The 18407-nt window shown below is 42.5% G+C and overlaps 1 protein-coding gene across 1 annotated transcript in view; it reads left to right on the top strand.

Annotated features, from left to right (window-relative positions):
• Reln (reelin) overlaps window positions 1-18407 on the top strand; it is a 429856-nt gene that overhangs the window by 220527 nt on the left and 190922 nt on the right. The window contains exon 9 of the mRNA XM_038315201.1: window positions 17591-17687. Coding sequence (XP_038171129.1) covers window positions 17591-17687 — 97 coding nt within the window. The remainder of the gene's footprint in view (window positions 1-17590; window positions 17688-18407) is intronic.

The following is an 18407-nucleotide window of genomic DNA, read 5'->3' as shown; positions in this document are numbered from 1 at the left end:
TGAGCCACTCTATAAAAATATGCTTCTTCACTTCTGCCTAGTTCTTTCTTTAAATGAGCAGGAATCATTTGCCAAATAAGGATTAAGGATAAACAGACACCACAAAGAACAACTAGTGTGGTTGTGGGGAGTTGGTTGGCTCAGTGGATAAAGCACTTGTCATCTAAGTGTAAGGACTGGACACATTGAAAAAGCTGAGCAGGAATCTAGGCAGTGGTGGCTCACGTCTTTAATCCCAGCACTCGGGAGGCAGAGGCAGGCGGATCTCTGTGAGTTCTAGGCCAGCCTGGGCTACAGAGCAGGTTCCAAGACAGGCTCCAAATCTACAGAGAAACCCTGTCTTGAAAAAACAAACAACAACCAAAAAAAAAAAAAATAATAACAAAAGCTGAGCAGGCACGGCAGCCACTCATAATCCCAGTACTCAGAGGGCAGACATAGGGGAGCCTCACGGCTAGCTGGCTACCTAGACTAGTAGGAACCGGTACACTGTATTTATTTCCCTATAAATACAGTGGAAAGCAAACAAGGAAGACTCTTGGCATCAGCTTCAAGCCTCCACATGCACATTCACTACATATGTGTGAACTGCACATGCATACACTTGCATGCACACATGCAAACAAACAGATCTGACGATGGGACGCGGGTAAATCTGTCGCAACATTGTAACATTCTTAGATCCAGAGCTGGGGACACACAGACAGAGATTGACTACCAGAGTGACCAGAGGTCACTCCAGTGGCATCGAGGGAAGTCTTAACTCGGTGGCGTGCAGGCTTTCGTGACAAGAGTGGATTCAGAGAAATGATCTGGGAATGTCAATCAGTAGAAATGATCCTGAAGGAAATTAAGAATCACCAGTAAATTTTGCTTCTACTGACAGAAATTGGCAGAAATACATACTCGTGTGCTCAGCAGAGTGGAGTTACTGAGCACTTTTAAAATATGTTGTTTGTTGATGATTCATAAAACTAATTACCTTTTTAAGTTTGGCTTTATTTACGGATGTCTGGGTTTTTGTCTTGTGTGTCTGTCGGTTACTGTTTTTATGTTGGGGAGTTGTGTATGTGTGTTTATATTAAAGAGATGTGAGTCTCTGTGTTTTTGTATTTTTTGTTTGCTTTAATGTCAAAACAGTGAAAGAGCTTTAGATTATATACGCTTAATATTTAGATATTAAAATATGACAGAATTCTTGAGCCTGAATTTCTTTCTTTCTGTACTGCACACACCAAAGAGTCTTTGCAATAAACAAGAGCTGCCTGCATCATATGAACATGCTCTGAAAAGTAAACTCTGGAATAATCCAAAGTTTAAGGTACTCTTAGCTGAACTGGAAATTAATGAAAAAAAAAAAGAAATGTGGCTTCATTCTTTTATTAAATAAAGAAATAAAATGCCACTCATGTGAGAGATTGTAGCTCGTGTGGCATAGAAAAACCGTTCGTTTTTCCTTTGAGCCCAATTCATAAACTTCTTAATTACTCAAAACTTGATTCAGTAGATAAATTTTCCCAGTTCTCTTAGAGCAGGTAATTCAGAGGGAGGAGAAATTGAGCCCTCAATAGCTCTGTGTGAATCACTGCTCATTCCCTCTATGAATTTACTAAAATTATAGACTATATTTCAGACTAGAGTCTTGTGCTTTGCAAGAATTGCAATCCTTGCTAAGACCTTCAAGAAGTTATTATTGAATAATGAAACCTCATCTGAAACATGCGAATCTGTGTCGTACCAATGGTACTCAAAACAACTATAAATAAAATATGGAATTTTAGAAAGTTTTGATGGCAAAATTAACTTAGTGCTATACTTCACGAAGTTCAATACATGTTTTGTTTGATTATAAAATTCTTAGCTACAAATTATATTAAAATTACGTTTAGGGATTAATTTTCATGTCAACATACAAAACCTAAATATCTATATATAGAATACATCTATATATCTGAAATTAATCAATAACTGTGTGGAGCAGATTTCGACTGAAGATATTCTGCCTTTCATCACAGGAGTGGCCCGTGCCTCTGTAATGACACATATGTCTTAAAAGACAAGTTTAAGTTAAAAACATACATGATTCATTTTGAGATACACTTATATTTTTCGAATCCTTTTCACACCAAAGAATCAAATGGTATTTTTAGAAGAAGACTATTTTATCAGTTTAAGTGCTGCAGTAAAAAGTACTCGGAGTATAAGCTTCTTGGAAAAAATTTAGATTAATTTTTAATTTCTAAAACCAGTAACTAAGTGAAAGATGAACTTCATATATATTAGAATACCTGTTGGAAAGTAAAGGTCTGTCCTCCTGCCCTTTCACTTAGAAACCCACCCAGTGGCACTTAAATATCACCAATTGCCTCATACCTGCCTTCTGCTAACGTTAATTGGGGTTTTTCTTCACCGAGGGAGTTCATAAGTAGATGTACAATGAGAAGTTTCTCGTTAGGATAGACAGTATCCTCCCCAGTACCACTTCTCCGAAAACTCATTCTGCTGCCCTAGGCTGATATCAGGCGCTAGACCGTCAAGTCCTCTGAATTCCTTTGGTGATATCTGCTTCACTTTGCTTTGAGTGACCTTTCTGCACATCTGCTTTTACCCTTCATTGCTTAGATAATCCTCCAGGACTGGGGAATGTGCATCTCTTTGTGGCTTTAGACACACATGAACTAAGTTGAGTTTAATACACAGCTGTGGAAAGTGGCTTCGTGGTGCTCCGTGTTTGGGCTCAGCATCACACCCGTTTCTGACCTCTGTAGCAATGGAATAGGCTGAGGGGAATCTATGAACAACTCAGATCTTAGTGTGAACCAGTAAAGTCCAGTTTCTTGTTGATTAATGAAGGGCACTTGATAAAGGTCCTTCTCTCACAGAGGGGAGCTCATCGGGAGTTTGCCATCTCCGATACACTGTGCCTGGAATCACTGGTCTTACACCTAGACTTCTATTTCCGTCTTTACAGACAAACGTGCTAGGAGCACTGGTTCATTTGTTTTTATACCAAACTAAGTTATATTTTAACCCACTATTACTACAGGAATAGTATCTTACTATGTCAAATCTACAAGTATTAACCTACAAGCGGTAACTATACTATGACCCCGGTTTTAAACCTAAATAATTGTCATTTGCAGATCAGTTTACTGTTTCTTAGTTTTCATGTTGTTTTGTTCTTCTCCTGCTCTACAAAACCTACGCTATTATAATGTTACGTATTGATAACAATTTACATCACTTACAAATGCTCTAAAATATAATTAGCTTTTCTCTAGTGGCGATCTAGCTTCTTGTCTAATACCCCTCCAATGAACTGTTTTTATTATTCCTATTACCTTACTGCATATGAACTATCCCAGAATATCATGGAATGAATGAATGCAGTGATTCAAGGCAAGTGGGCAAATCGGCCAGGAAAGATGAGAGTTTTATCTTAAGGACCGTTTTACGGGATTCTCGGACCATGACTTAAATATATTTATAAAGGAGCGGCTGCCGCAGGAGGATGCTCCTTGGCTGAGCTGAGCTGACCATCTACCTAGTTCCCAGCAGGCGTACTCTTAGCGGCAGACACACATCTGCCAGTGTTGTATATCCTCAACTGCAGGGCTGCTCCTGCATCTCATGAGGGGCACTTGATCTTTCTATGCATGCAATGCTTATGCCTTGTGAAACTCAGGGGCTGGGGTCAAAGAGGTCACGCTTTGATTCATGGGTGGAAAACCGAGCAGGGAGGAATGCGTACCCTATCCGATCCTGGTTTGTGGCAGCCCAGGAAGCAAGTGTCCTGGCACTTCAAGGTTCCAAATGACATAGATGGGAATTGTGGCTGAAAAGGCACCACAGATAATCACTTTAATTAAAAATTGTTCCATTCGATACAAAGGCACATCCTGGAATAACTCTTTGACCTGTCGAGAACAAATAAACTCAGTTTTGGTAAAACACAGCAACCAAAGTTAATAAATCTGATAAAACATTTTATTGATAGAAGTTGTCAATGTAGAGAAATGAATATGTCCATAATATTTGGTCAGCACTGAGTTATCAATTAATAACTATTTAAGCATGGAAATCGAGGGTTTATTGTCCACATTGAGATTTGCACACTAAAAACACCCCTGGGGGAAATGGCATGTTTATTATAAGTACAGATATGTTTATGACTTATATTTATAATTGAGGAAGCATTATAATATTGTAGACAGGATTAGTGCACACAAGAAGATTCTTTCTAAGCATTTACCCAAACAGATATTAAGTATTAAGAGAAAACAAAGTAGACTATTTAAATTCATGACACTTCAAAACTATTTTGTAGGTATTAAAAACATGCTTCTTTTTAAATCTCCCAAATGTGGAAGCACGATGTTTTCAGAGCAAGTATTTTCCATCTTCTGTTTTATATCCGTTTATTTTTTTAAATGATGATGCCACAGAGCAATGATTCCTGCTTGGGGTTGGATCTGTCAGCGAACAGGATCTGTGCAAAGAAATGGGACAGCGTGTGACTTCTTCATGTCTCGTCCCTTAGTCCTCTTCCCGTCTGAACCCTCATTAGGGGACCTCTTCCAGTTTGTGGCAGATGGACAGTGACCACAGGAAATAAGATGAGCAGCTGTCCTCCCCTTTGGTGCCTGTCTCCTTGTTGGTCCTTCCCCTTTTTTCTTCATTGTAACTGCCACACCTGTCGTAGAGACACACTGATTCTCTTGCAGCTTGTGTATGTGGCGAATGCTGAGACCTCGCCCGTTTTCTACACTGTTGTTATGAAAGGATCAGTAAGGATGCACAGCTGCCTCCAGCAAAAGAGTCGAACACACTCAAGCCACTATCGAAAGTGGGTCGTGACCTAGTGGTAGTCTCGATTGGGCAGAATTGTTTTTTGAAAAAGATCACAAAGTAACAGGAAGCTCTTACTATTTTCTTTAATGTCTTGCGAATGCCATGATGGTATTCCCTACCCCAGTGAATCATTTTTAAAAATCGCTAATAGCTTTTTTAAAAAACATAATTATTTCACCGATAGGTTCAGGTTGCCCTTCACCTCTTCTGATTTCAATTTAGAGTGAGACAAGTCTGTTCACTGATGACTGCAGCTTAGGGTAGTAGGGTTATTCCTGGGATGACGTTGTCCAGCCTTCTAAAGCTTTCCTTAAAGAAGCTCACCCATTTCCCCATCTTGAAAGACAAAGGGGCGTGTTGATCCTGCTAAGATTTGCTCCAGTCTTAGCAAGGAGCCCTGAGCAGCCAGACTGCATGCATTCTGTGACTTGATGATGTTTTTATATCTAATGTGGTAATTTACACGCTGCACCAAGAGCCTGCTCATCTCAGAGGCTAAGGCATGAGTGATGGCAGGGTGGCTCTTATTCAGGAGAGTCCTCCAAGGGCCCTGTTCAGACGCTTCTTGAGCCGGCAGTGTTTATGACCCTACTACTTTATCTAGAGGCGTGATTTCTGCCGGTGTTCTTCGCCATCTATCACTCCTGTGAGATGGGTCCTCTCCTCCTTCTGGGGCTCTGCGCTGCATTTTAAAAGGCAGATTGTTTTTTAAAGCAGAACTTTGGCGGGGAAGAGGCTGCTGTCGGCTCTCACTACCAGTCCCCAAGAGGACAATAGCTCCTTCTATTGTGTCCTGCTCTGATCTGATTTTCTTCGGAAAGTCCTGGGATTACTGGAAAAGGACATAACCCTGAAGAAGAAGAAAAAAAAAAACTACCCAGGCCTTGAGAGACAAAAATGCCAATTGATTTATCCTGTTGCTATAAAAGGGAAAAGAAATAGAGAGAGCTGCCAAAGATACGAGCTCCCAATCCCTAATCTGCAATTTCATATTAGGAAAAAAGAAAACTCCAGGAAAAAATACGAGCCAGGTTTATTTTTTAGTATATGTGTTGGCAATCCCTGCATGACCTGAATTCGCTTGCCAGCAAGACTTGACTTGAGTGAATTAAAGTTATTTATAGCTTTTGTTTCTGCTACTTAAGTGAATACGCACACGTTTCACTGTAGAAATGTTAATGTGTTTGATAAGAAACTATTGCACCAGCTCTGCTTAGGGCGTGGCATATCGTATAGTATATGCACCATATTTCTACGCACTGCATCCTTTCTGAGATCGGCAGAATTAATAAATAAACAATTTGAAATCTATTATCCACTAAACCTCTTGGGATTACGAACCCATGTAGCTGTCTTTCCAGAAAAGGAGTAACTCATCAGTGTTCACGAGAGGTTACTAATATTCCTGTCTGTAGATGGCCGTGAGCATATGCCAAAGGCTGGTAAAAGTTGTTTATGTCAGCTGCCAAGACAGATAGAAAAAATGGGAGGGGTTTTCATGAATCTTTAAAGCTCCCGGATCCAGCAGACAGCTACAGTCTTCCCCATGTGTGTACAGGAAGGTAAATAAACTGTTGCCCAGCAAGCAGTCCTGTGGCATCCTTCAGATGGGCTATACTTGACTCGCGCTTACAATTGCTATTTGCTCATATGCTGGGATATTCTTGAGAATGTCAGCTCTATAACAGCGCTGTGCAATCCCCGATGGACCAGATCAGCACAGAAGCACTCCAGAGAACAGGTCCTGGGAATTGCTGGATCTCTTCAGCTTGTATTGAACATCTAGAGCTGTGAAGATCATATTCAAGTTCAACTCCAAAACTGAATATTTCTTATGTCAGCAAACAACTGCTTAATAGTAATGTTTTAATACCAACCCAATGGTAATGTGATTTGTTTCCTTATCAGAATATTTTAATTCAGTAATGGAGAAAAGAATTTTGAGAAATTCTAAGTGCTTTTTCGTCCTTCAGAACAGTTTTGATTACCTATGTATTTTAAATTGGCAAATAGAATTAGATGCATTTGCCATGTACAACATGTTGTTTTGAAGTATCTGCACAGCCAGGCATAGTGATGCACACCTTTAAACCTAACACTTGGGAAGCAGAGGCAGGTGGATCTCAGTGAGTTCTAGGCCAACCAGGACTACATATGGAGATCCTTTCTCAAAAATAATCAATCAAACAATCAATCAAAAAACTGCAGTGCCGATTCTCCATATTCCCAGGAAACTAGATCCAGCCACACACACCCATCCTCTTCCTATTGTTAAAACACATTTATCACCAGCTTGTGCCATGCTCAGAAAAGTAGAAGATAAAGTCAGGGATGTGGTTTAGTGTCCTCTGGTCCTCGGGCTCTTGGACAGTCATGAAACCCAGGAAAAAAATGCTGCGTTTGTTCTCTGCAGAAGAGATTCACCGTTTGTACATTTAAATTGTAGTTTGGAGGGGCATGGCAAGAGTCTCTCTTAAGGAAAGAAATGTAAACCCGTAGAATTAAAATCGGGTGCAAGCATGATTGCTTATTTAGAATGAAAATTGCAACCAGTTTCAGATTTTTTGAAACTGACAGTTCTACAGATATTACAAAATCAAGCAGTAAGACCTCTTTGATAACTTTTGATTACCCTTTAGTATTGATTCCTGTTCATTGGCTGCATGCTCTTAAGACATCTTATTATATAACAAACAATTTTGTAATGTTTTTCTATCAAGAACACAGAGAGGTAATTCTGTCTCTAGGGTTTGATGCTTAATGTCTTAACTATACCGACTGTTTTCTAATGATGTCATTTAAATGTGGAGGGCAGTTATTACGCAGGAAAAAAAGGTCTCATTTAGATTTCAGGACATTTTTAATGTCCTCCGTGCAGTGACTCATCTTAAACTAATATTTGAATTGACATCATTCATTAAGCAATGCGTCATCGGTGTCTTTGAGTCATGGTGCCGTGTGCGTCAGCACAGTGAGCTGTAGGAGTTCCTGGTGGTTCTTTTCAGACTGGAAAGAACTATGTTCTAAGATAGATGCAAACTACAGAAGAAAGTCAGAACAACCCACAATAAATGTATCCTCAAAACAGTTCCTTCTAACCTACTTTCCCAGTGCAGTCAGGATTGCCGTCACCACTGACTGCCACGGGGCAGCCCGAGGGGGTAGCAAGACTGGAGATAAGCAGATATTTAAAAACACTATCATGCAGCACATTGCTAGAGCCCCCAGAAGGGCCTTGGGAGGTACCAGTACATACAAGCCAGCTTAATGGTGAATGCATTTCTGTCCATACTAACCACTTTAGAATTAAACACCGCATGTACAGATGCTGCATTAACTCATCTGTCTGTATTCCCATTCTGATCAGCTGTTTTCCTTCCTTTGATTCTCCTGCTCGTTGCCTCTGTTTTTCCTTTGAAGTCTCCTTTGCATCCTTAAGACACTTGGTTTTGTTCCCTGCTTTTGCCTGCATCACAGTTATCCGCAGGAACCACTAAGACCTCTGTACGCCGCTGCATTTTGTGATCTGGTTCCTAGGAAGTGCTGCACACTCGCATAGGTTTGGAAGCCGAGCATCTTCTTTGACACTCAGACTATTTCACAGCGTGAGACTTTGTAACACGTATGCAGCGTCACACAAATGTTGACGGTGGTATCAAAGCCTGGGGAGGGGACATCCGTGCCAAATGGCCCCTCTACCCACCCTGTGTAAGTCTGCCCCTGGCACCACTTTGGAGAAGAAAAGTGTTTGTCTTCTTAATTGCTTAAATGTTCTGCTGGTGTGTTTTAACATCTTAAGAGGGTGTGTAAAGAATGAGCCACAAGTTAGCCAGGAATGCATCTTGTCAGGAAACACTGTTATCATGTTGACCGTCTTAGTTCCCGTGACCTAAGCTAGAAATGTGCAACTAGCTGCTGTATCTTTATTTTACCAGTTGTTGATGTGTGTCACCAAAGGACAATGCTAAAACAAGAACAGAGATGCAAGATTGGTGATTCATGCGCCGTCGTAAACAGATCGTCTCGGTGTACGTTCAAAAGACGGCAGTGTGCTGCCCTGGTGCCCCCGAGAGTTCCCGTCTCCATTCTGGTAGACAGGCTGTGCATCTCAGTTCCCTGGGCTGCAGAAAGAGGAGCTCCCTAGAGCCGATGGTGCTGCAGGGCAATGAGGAAATTAAATCCGGGGTCAGCGAGTGATGGGGGAGAATCTCATCCAGGGTCAGTGAGTGATGGGGGAGAATCTCATTGTCATCTGGGGTCAGCGAGTGATGGGGGAGAATCTCATCCAGGGTCAGTGAGTGATGGGGGAGAATCTCATCCAGGGTCAGTGAGTGATGGGGGAGAATCTCATCTGGGGTCAGCCGGTGATGGGGGAGAATCTCATTGTCATCCAGGGTCAGCTGGTGATGGGGGAGAATCTCATCTGGGGTCAGTGAGTAATGGGGGGGGAGAATATCATCTGGGGTCAGTGAGTGATGGGGGAGAATCTCATCCAGGGTCAGCGAGTGATGGGGGAGAATCTCATCCAGGGTCAGTGAGTGATGGGGGGAGAATCTCATTGTCATCCGGGGTCAGTGAGTGATGGGGGAGAATCTCATCTGGGGTCAGCAAGTGATGGGGGAGAATCTCATCCGGGGTCAGTGAGTGATGGGAGAATCTCATCTGGGGTCAGCAAGTGATGGGGGAGAATCTAATCTGGGGTCAGCAAGTGATGGGGGAGAATCTCATCCGGGGTCAGTGAGTGATGGAGGGAGAATCTCATCTGGGGTCAGCAAGTGATGGGGGAGAATGTCATTGACAGTGACCACAGGAAGCCTTCTGAGAGGCCTGGAATGTGTGAGTGAACTCGGCAGGAGGTATGGCCAGGGTAGGAGCCATCCCCACAAATCTCTGACTGAGACAGACCCTATGTAAATGTGATTAGCAAAGACTGCTTGACCTCTTAGAGGAGAAAGTCTGGTCTGGGGTCTGTTTGGCCTGAATGACAACTGAAGTCAAGAGAAACAAGACTGGAAAAGAATGTAGAATCCTGAATTCATACAGTACAGAGCCCTGACAGTAGTACTTGCTTTTTTAGTTTGCTGACTCACTGTTTAAATGATTGTGACCTGGCTTGTGACCTGGCTTTCATTAACAAAGGCAGAAAGGCAGAAAATTACTTGTCCATTTCTTTTTAATTATAAAGGGACAGTACTGTTTGCATAGGACCAGGGATAAGGGCTCACAGTTAATTTTAGTTACAGCTTTTAACTTAGTAAAGTGATTCAGACCAAGTTTACTATAAATACTATTTTAGAATTACAGTGGCCCGGTGGTGGCGGCGCACGCCCTTAATCTCAGCAGCACTCGGGAAGCAGAGGCAGCCGGATCTCTATGAGTTTGAGGCCAGCCTGGTCTACAGAGGGAGTTCCAGGACAGACTTCATAGCTACAGAGAAACTTTGTCCCGAGAAACCAAAATAGAAAAAGGAGAGAGAGAGAGAGAGAGAGAGAGACAGAGAGAGAGAGACAGAGAGAGAGAGACAGAGACAGACAGAGACAGAAACAGAGAAAGAGAGAGAGAGAGAGAGAGAGAGAGAGAGAGAGAGAGAGAGAGAGAGAGAGAGAGAAAATTCCAGTGATGTGGAGTTGGGATGTAGCTCGGAGGTAGATTTTCAAGTACAATTAGAAGTCATTCATTAGGGCTATAAGTGCAATTAACCTGAAACCTGACGCTTAATTTGGATGTCAATATCATACCAGGTTAATATCTTTTTAAAGTTCTTTCTTTCAGTTTTGATAATATATCATTTTGCCCTTTCCTTCCCTTTCCCCAAACCCTTCCATTTAACCACCCCCTGCCCCGCACATGCTCTTTTTCAAATCCATGGCCTATTTTCCTAGCAATTGTTATATGGGGGGTGTTACAGTATTCCTAAATGCATGAGGACAACCTGCCCAGTCTGTAAGATGACATATGTATATATGTTTTGAGGGCTGACCATTTGGTATCCGATAAATCCTTGGTGCGCCTTCCCTGAGAAAGACTATTTCTCCGGCTCTCGGTGTTCATTCGTTGTCTACAGTTCTTTGTGCAAAGTGAAGCATCATGGGCTTTTCCCCATCCACGTTAGCATGTCTATGGCTGTTGTCCTTGTCTGGCTCACTTTTCTTATAATTAAAATGATCTAAGTTGAAAGCCGGGGAGATGGCTCTGTTGATATAGTGTTTGCCTTCCACGCACGAGAACCTTAGGAGCTTTATTCCTCAGAACTTGTGTTAAGAACAAACCAAGAAGCAGACATGGTGATGCCCATGTACTTGTAATCCTAACCCTGGAGAGGTGGAAGCAGACAGATCCTTGGGACTCACTGGATAGTCAGCCTAGCCTACTTGGTGAGTTCCAGATCTGTGAGAGACCAGATGGACAGTTCCTGAGACTGACAGCTGAGATTATCCTCTGAGCACACACACACACACACACACACACACACATTATCTGAGTTGGCAGATTTTTTGGTATGTTGCTTCTTTTTTATAGAATGTAGCAATTTATAAAGTCTTTTTAAAATAGCTTCTCAGTAGTTTTTAAAGCAAATGACTCATCAAGAAAACTTCTGGGAAGTTAACCTTTGTATTTATTCTGAGAGCCCAGTTAGGAGGCTATCACAGTGACCCAGAAGAGAGATCCTGTCCTCTAAGGAGGTGGCAGTGGAGCAAAAGAATGTCATAGAAAGAGTCTCCAGAATTGGGTGGCTATGAGAGCAGAAGGGAGAGAACTGGGCAGGTCATGTGAGATAATGTCCTCCAAATAGCGTCTCTCTTTTCTAAAACAGATTACCATGCTCTGTCTAGATGCCAAGCAGAGAGATCTGAGATCATGACCATGACGGTGTTTAAGGAGCTGGAACATTTGCAGCTTTCTCTCTTTATCAGTAACTTAAGGCATGACCCTAAGTGGGAATAAAGGCGCAGAAACCAGTCCCAGCGTGCTCTGACCATGTGAGGCAGCTTCAGGCGATCAAAGATGCTTTAAAAGAAAAGCAAAGGGAACGGGAGTAGGTGCTTTGTGTACCGAGAATATTGTGAAGTGGGTTCTGATTCCCATGTATTGGCTGTCATGCAGCCAATTAAAGTGGGGGTGCATAGCATAGTGCCTAGAAGTGGGGGCACATAGTGTAGTACCTAGAAATGGAGGTGCATAATGGAGTATCTAGAAGTGGGGGGTCACAGCATAGTGCCCAGAAGTGCAGGTCATAGTATATCCCTAGAAGTAAGGGTGCATAGCATAGTGTCTATAAGTAGAGGTCATAATGTATCCCTAGAAGTGAGCATGCATAGCATATGCCTAGAAGTAGGGATGTATACTATATCCCTAGAAGTTCACAAAACTCATTTTCTAGGGTGCAGATTTTTATTTCTTGGTGGGTACTGTGAAAATTTGGATAGAAAAGATGTTATCTTGGCAGCTGAGGACTGTACAGTCTAAATTTTAACTCAATTCCAGAGCTGTATAGACTTTATGAACTCTTGTCTGTGTTCTGATTTGTCCTGGTGCCCCAATCTTAGCACGTCTCCTTTGCTTTTCTTCTTTTAAGTAGATTCAGTTGCTAATCTGTTTACCTGCCTTGCTAACAAGCAGGCAAGGTAATGTCCTGGGACTGAGCAGCATTTTTGTGTGTATGAACTTAAAGCATTTCCACTGAAGGGCGGGAAAAAACACATCAGCCAAGAACTTGCAAGTGGAGGCTCACTGATTGTGGCTATGACCTCTCGTAATTGTTGCCCAATAGATAGCGAAGCGGAATCTCTTCATGCACCAAACTGTCTCTGCAAAAGTTAAGGAACACAGCTCTTGGCTGATAAGATTTAACATTGAGCAGAGCCCCAAATCCCTCACTCCTAGGCCTGCCTATTGATGGAGCCTCTGGAACAACTTGAGTTGGAAGAAGACACATGGCCTCAACCTATGTTATAGCTAGCATTTTCTCTTACTTTATAGTTTCTGTTCAAAATTTGTTTTTTGTAAACATCACAGTCACCACAAAGCAAAGATTTCTATTAGCCTAACATAATATAAGCAAGAAACCAAAGCACCTTGCAGAGTAATTCACCCAACCACAGGAAGCTATACAAGACAGAGACAGAATCTATACTGTGATTTTTGATAAATGGTAATTAAATTTAATTTTTCTCTCAGGAACAGATATGATCAGGTATTTCTTTCTTTTCTTTTCCTAGGATAAATGAATGTTTGAAGCGTTGACTAGTAGGCTAGGGAGTCATGTGGTTTGGGCTGAGAATGACTCAACTCCTCAGCCTCCACAGAAGTTCTGTGATGTGGGTTGCCATTGTTTCCCCCAGTTTTCAAGAGTGGAAACCAGGGTACAGAAGTAGCAGTGTCTTGTCTGGGGTCACACAGTAAAGAGATGTGAATGTAAAGATCATAAGATTGACAAGCTGATTCAGCTACCTGCTCTCCTAACCCTACGCATCGCAACCTCGAGAAGATCCAGCAGAGGCAACTGCACTGTAAAAAGTGGGAGGAGACCAAGGCTTCTTCTAATTTTGATTTACTAAATATTAAATGGCTACTGGAGATGGCAAGTAGCCTTTAGATCTCTTAAGTAGAAATCTCTTGGGAGATATAAACCTAGCTGTATCAGTTACTTTTCTCATCGCTATGAAAATAACGCCTGGCAGAAGCAATTTAAGGAAGAGTTTGTTCTGCCTCATGGTCTGAAGTACAGTTCATTACATCAGAGAGAGCAGGATGGCAGGGGCGTGAGGCGGCTGGTTACGACACATCCGCGATCGGGAGCAAAGATGAACGCAGGTGCTCCATCATTCATGTTATCCTTTTTCTGTCAGCAAGCTCAGCTCATGAAATGGTGTCACCCGCATTTGCTGTGGGTCCTCTCTCTTCACTAAGCCCTGTGTAGAAATTCCTTCTCAGATATGCCCAGAGGTGTGTTTCCTAGGCAATTCTAGATCCTGCTTCTCCAATTGGCTGAGTATTAACCATCGCACTGGGTCATTATGGTATAGATTTCATCCTGAAAAGGAGGTAATGGAACCAAAGGAGGTGAATGTCGGGGAAAGAAACCATCAATGCAGTTTGGGTCTTCTAGGGAATAGAATGGTAGTTACCAAAACCGGAGGGTAGAGATGGTGGGCAAGGTAAAGAGAGATATAAGACAAACGGTACAGTTTCAGTTAGAAAAGAGTAGCACCTGAGTAGCCAGAGAAATACGAATTTATGAAGCAATATGGCAAATGTAGACGTGTGTTTTAAAAAAGGCACTGTTATCCGCATGTTCTGTTTGTCTCGATATAAATCCTACACTATTATCAGCTGTGATCTGGGACAGGACTTTAAATGCTCAGAAGTTGTGACGACAACCCAGTGTTCTTGTGCGTGACTTGGCCATGCTAAGCAGGTTTTTTAAAATAGAACAGATTCAAAGACACAGTTTAGTGGCCCAGCTCAGGACATCTCAGTGAAGAGTAAGGAGCTGCCTCTTGATGGGCAGGTTCAAGGTGGTACCCCGCACTTTTAGCACAAAAGACGAAATGGCTTGTATCATAGTGCGGCGCAGATGTGTCCTAAATCAGAGGTGACCTGTTGGTAAAACATCTGTCATTAGACACCACAGTGACGATGCGCGATAATGGTGTGTGCATCAGTTGCTGTCTGTCTTTATCACTTATAATCGTATTAATTTAGAATTAAGAGCTGACAATTGAGACAGCCAGGCAGAGGATTTATAAAATCCCTTTATATAAAATATACGGTCCCCTCTCAAACGCTGGGCTTGGTGACCATATGCAGCGCTATGTGGTGGCCAAACCTCCTCAGCAAATTGGAGAAGTTCATTAATTTTGTTTACCGACACTAAGCTTTATCCTTTTTTAACCTTGTGAGTAAAAACGTGAAAGTGGCAGACATTTTCATAGTCTGGCAAGAACCAAAGGAGATGCTTGAAGGTTTTGTTGGTGTGTCTGAGACAAGGTCTCACTGTGTGGCCCTGGAGCTGTCTCTCCTGGAAATCTCGATATAGACCAGGCTGGCCTCCAACTCAAAGAGACCCACCTGCCTCTGCTTTCTGGGTACTGGGAATAAAGGTGTGCGCCTGACCTTTGAACTTCAGACCCATCTTAAGCACAACATTGTCTCTGAGACCATAGTTGTTACCATGGTTTCCAGTGATCTTCCTTACGTTACCCAGTCGCTAAGTTCTTACACTGTTGTTGTTTTAGAGGGAGCGATTGCATGAAAGTGGTCTGGTGTAGGAGAAATGGGTCTGCAAATGAGGATGTTTTGCATTTGACACTTAAATCGTCTGGTCTTATATTTCAGACTTGTCAGTTTAATAGCTTTGATGTGAGAGGGAAATAAAGAGGCACTTGTTTCAGGTACCCGAGCCTCGCAAAAGCAATAACTCTGCATGTCACATCTGGGTACAGGAAATCGAAAGTAGCATTAGGCCCCAGAATACGCAAGAATGCGGTGAAGAGTCACCGACTCCTCCTCTCTCCCACCTCTTGAGTCTGGGAAAGAACAAACTTCACGGCAGTGACGGAAATCTCTGTGGCGGGGTTTAAGTGAAGAACAATTTGTATCCAGTTAGCAGCTTCACTCTGAGTAGGTATGGGACATAGGTCCTCTGTCGGACAGGTGCCACTCATAAGGGCGACTCATAAAAGCCTCCAAGTGAGGCAGATCTCCAAATAGGAACACCTCTCCAGAAGATTCTCCCGCTAGTGACAGTCCCCATCTCCGTCCCCTTAGCAAGCCACTTGTGCCCTGAACCCAAGTCATGGCCTCCCAGTTGTCCCCCTTCCCCTGGAGCTCTTTATGGTGGCCCTGATGCAGCTATCTTCAGAGTACCGTTTGATTTCTTGGCACTGCTGAAGACTTGCTGGAAGGACTGGGGACTCAGTGAGCCTTACAAACGAGGCTACAGGAGAGGTCATTCACTTACAGACAGAAAGAGCGCTCAGGTGAGGACAGGTGAGGCTGGAGCTGAAGGGTGAGCTAATCACAGTACAGAAGTCTGGTGAGAGCTGTTGACGACCCGTTTACGGTGGTAACACAGAGAGGGATTAAACGGCTCACTTTTAGGCAGTAGAGAATTTTATGATCCAGTGACTGAAAAAAAAAGTGAGTCGCCTGCCATGGTCAAGAGTCAAATGTCTCTGTTTCATAGGCATGCCATAAGTTTAATCTCAAAACACTGAAATAGCAGCGTGTGGGACCTGATAGGAACAGTGATTGTATTGGACTGCCTTGGGTATCTGGCGTGTGTCAACATTCTTTCTATGCTTGCTTTATAAACAGTTTGCAAGACTTCGCATTCCGTATGTAACTTTTGGGTTATTAGTCTATCCCTTCTCAAGAATTCACCCTCCTCGTTGACTTTTAAGCACCGGGCACACAAAATATAAAAGGGGCAGGCAAGTAGCATTTAAACCTTCAAGCTTGTCTGGACTTTTCCCCCAAATACCGTTCTCTGCCAGACCTCATTCTTCTTCATGCTAAAGTTTGTCCCACAAATCCTGGCAGCTTCCATTTCCCGCCACGCAGTTTGGTATTTATTTTAATCAGCTGCTCATGACAGATAGAATTTAGCAGCAGTTACAATGGCATTAGGTGGGTTTCCGAGTAGATCAGTGTAGCCAGTGGCCTTCTGTTAGATGCTCCTTTCTCTCATCCTTCTTTGCATACATTTCGGCTGTGAGAACGAATCTAAGAAAACACCTGTTTGGCCCTTTAGCTCCTTGCCAGCGTTGGCAATCCCAGACTAACTGGTTTTGTCCTACACACCACTGAAGTGAAACATAGTCCTATGAAGGCTTAGCAACCCTGACGGCTGCCAATATAAAACCACCACCAGATGCTGTTTGCTGAGACGCGGTGTCTTCTAGCAGATGGATGGAAGTTAAACACAAATTGCACTGTTTCTTCTCCTTTTGGTTCATTTGTTTTTATTGGAATATAGAAATTTTGCTGTATTAGTTACAGTCAACTTGTAGCAAATGCTTCGTGGATGTTTGGGGTTTTCCAAGATCTTTGAAATTACACTCAGACCATTCTTCATTAAATGAACTTATTAGAAATGGAGAATCAAATTCTTCATCGGTTCTAGAACTTCCTGTACTCATACTCCAGTACTGAAAATAATAATGAGAAGTAAGTACCAAATATTCACTGTGGACTGTTCTGCCTCAGCCTCAGATATTAAGGGCTTGGCCGTAGTCGAGGAACACGTGCCCCATCTCCAACAGTAATCATTTGGAACCGGAGTGTTCTTACAGTATCTTGTTTCCTTTTACGCTGCTGCACCATTGAGATAACCCATAGACAAAGAGAATGTTGACTTTGTTCCCCACTTCAGAGACTCATACAGCATTGAAAGCAATCGCTATCAATTGATATTTACTTTCAGCAGCAATAATGGCATTATTAGTCATTCAGAAAATGGACATATCTCTTGCCACAGAACTGTGTCTTTTACTGTAACTTAAATAGTTCGTATTCTCTAGATAAATCTGAAATTTGTCTTTTGCCCCTTCCTTCTTGTCCCAAAGATTGTTTACTAAATCACATTTATGATGAGAGAATGCAAGAAATTTCAACAAAATGGGAATAGTGGACGAAACACGAATATTTTTAAAGCATTGGAAATATTTATAGGGAAGAATCATCTGCAATTGCACTGTTTTCTGATCTTCAGATCCATTCTTCTTCTTGCTTACAGGGTCAGGATCCTGCCGATTTAGTTATTCTGACCCCAGCATCACCGTGTCATATGCCAAGAATAACACTGGCGACTGGATACAGCTCGAGAAAATTAGGTTTGTTATCGCTAACGTATTTGCATCTGAGATGTTGTGCATAGACTCTGTTCCTCTGTTTGCTTCACTCCAGCCCTGACCCTTCTTTTCACGGTTAGAACACTTTGGTTATTCACTTCTCCAGTTGTGAGTATACCTGTTACGGCCTGTCCCACTTGAGGGAGATGTTGCGAGATGTAGCTTTCTCATTCATAACTTCCTACTGTTAATATGCCTTCTACCAGACTGTTTTGGGTTGCAGCACATTTGGGATCATCACTTCTGAGAGAGCATCCTTTGCCACATAACCTCACCCGCTGTGGCAGGTAGGAGGAGATACAGACCCGAGAGTATGACCAGTGACTGCCCACGTCCATTCCTGTCCACGGAGACAGGGTTCATAGCTGCGAGACCCCTGTGTCTCACTTGTAGTTGCGGCACCTAGCTTGAAATGTCCCTCAAGCCTCTCTTGACATCCTGTATTTTCCTTATTTCAAGAGTTCTCCCATAAGGAAGTGAAGTAGGATATCCAGATGGAAGGAACGCCATAATGCTGGAAAGGTTTGATGATGTTACAAAGTCTCGAATCATGCTTACCAGTGAAGCACAGTTTAAACCATGAAATAAACTTCAAAGAAGATGATTAATTAAAGGAATAAATATACAAAGGAAAGCAATGGCACGTTGCTGCTGCGCTGATGGCCACAGCTCCACACCTTGTATTAAAGATCATGGTGACTA

The sequence above is a fragment of the Arvicola amphibius genome, chromosome 18, assembly GCF_903992535.2.
Source record: "Arvicola amphibius chromosome 18, mArvAmp1.2, whole genome shotgun sequence".
Classification (NCBI taxonomy): domain Eukaryota; kingdom Metazoa; phylum Chordata; class Mammalia; order Rodentia; family Cricetidae; genus Arvicola; species Arvicola amphibius.
The sequence above is the reverse complement of the archived record's forward strand: the minus strand, read 5'-3'. Positions and strand labels throughout refer to the sequence as shown.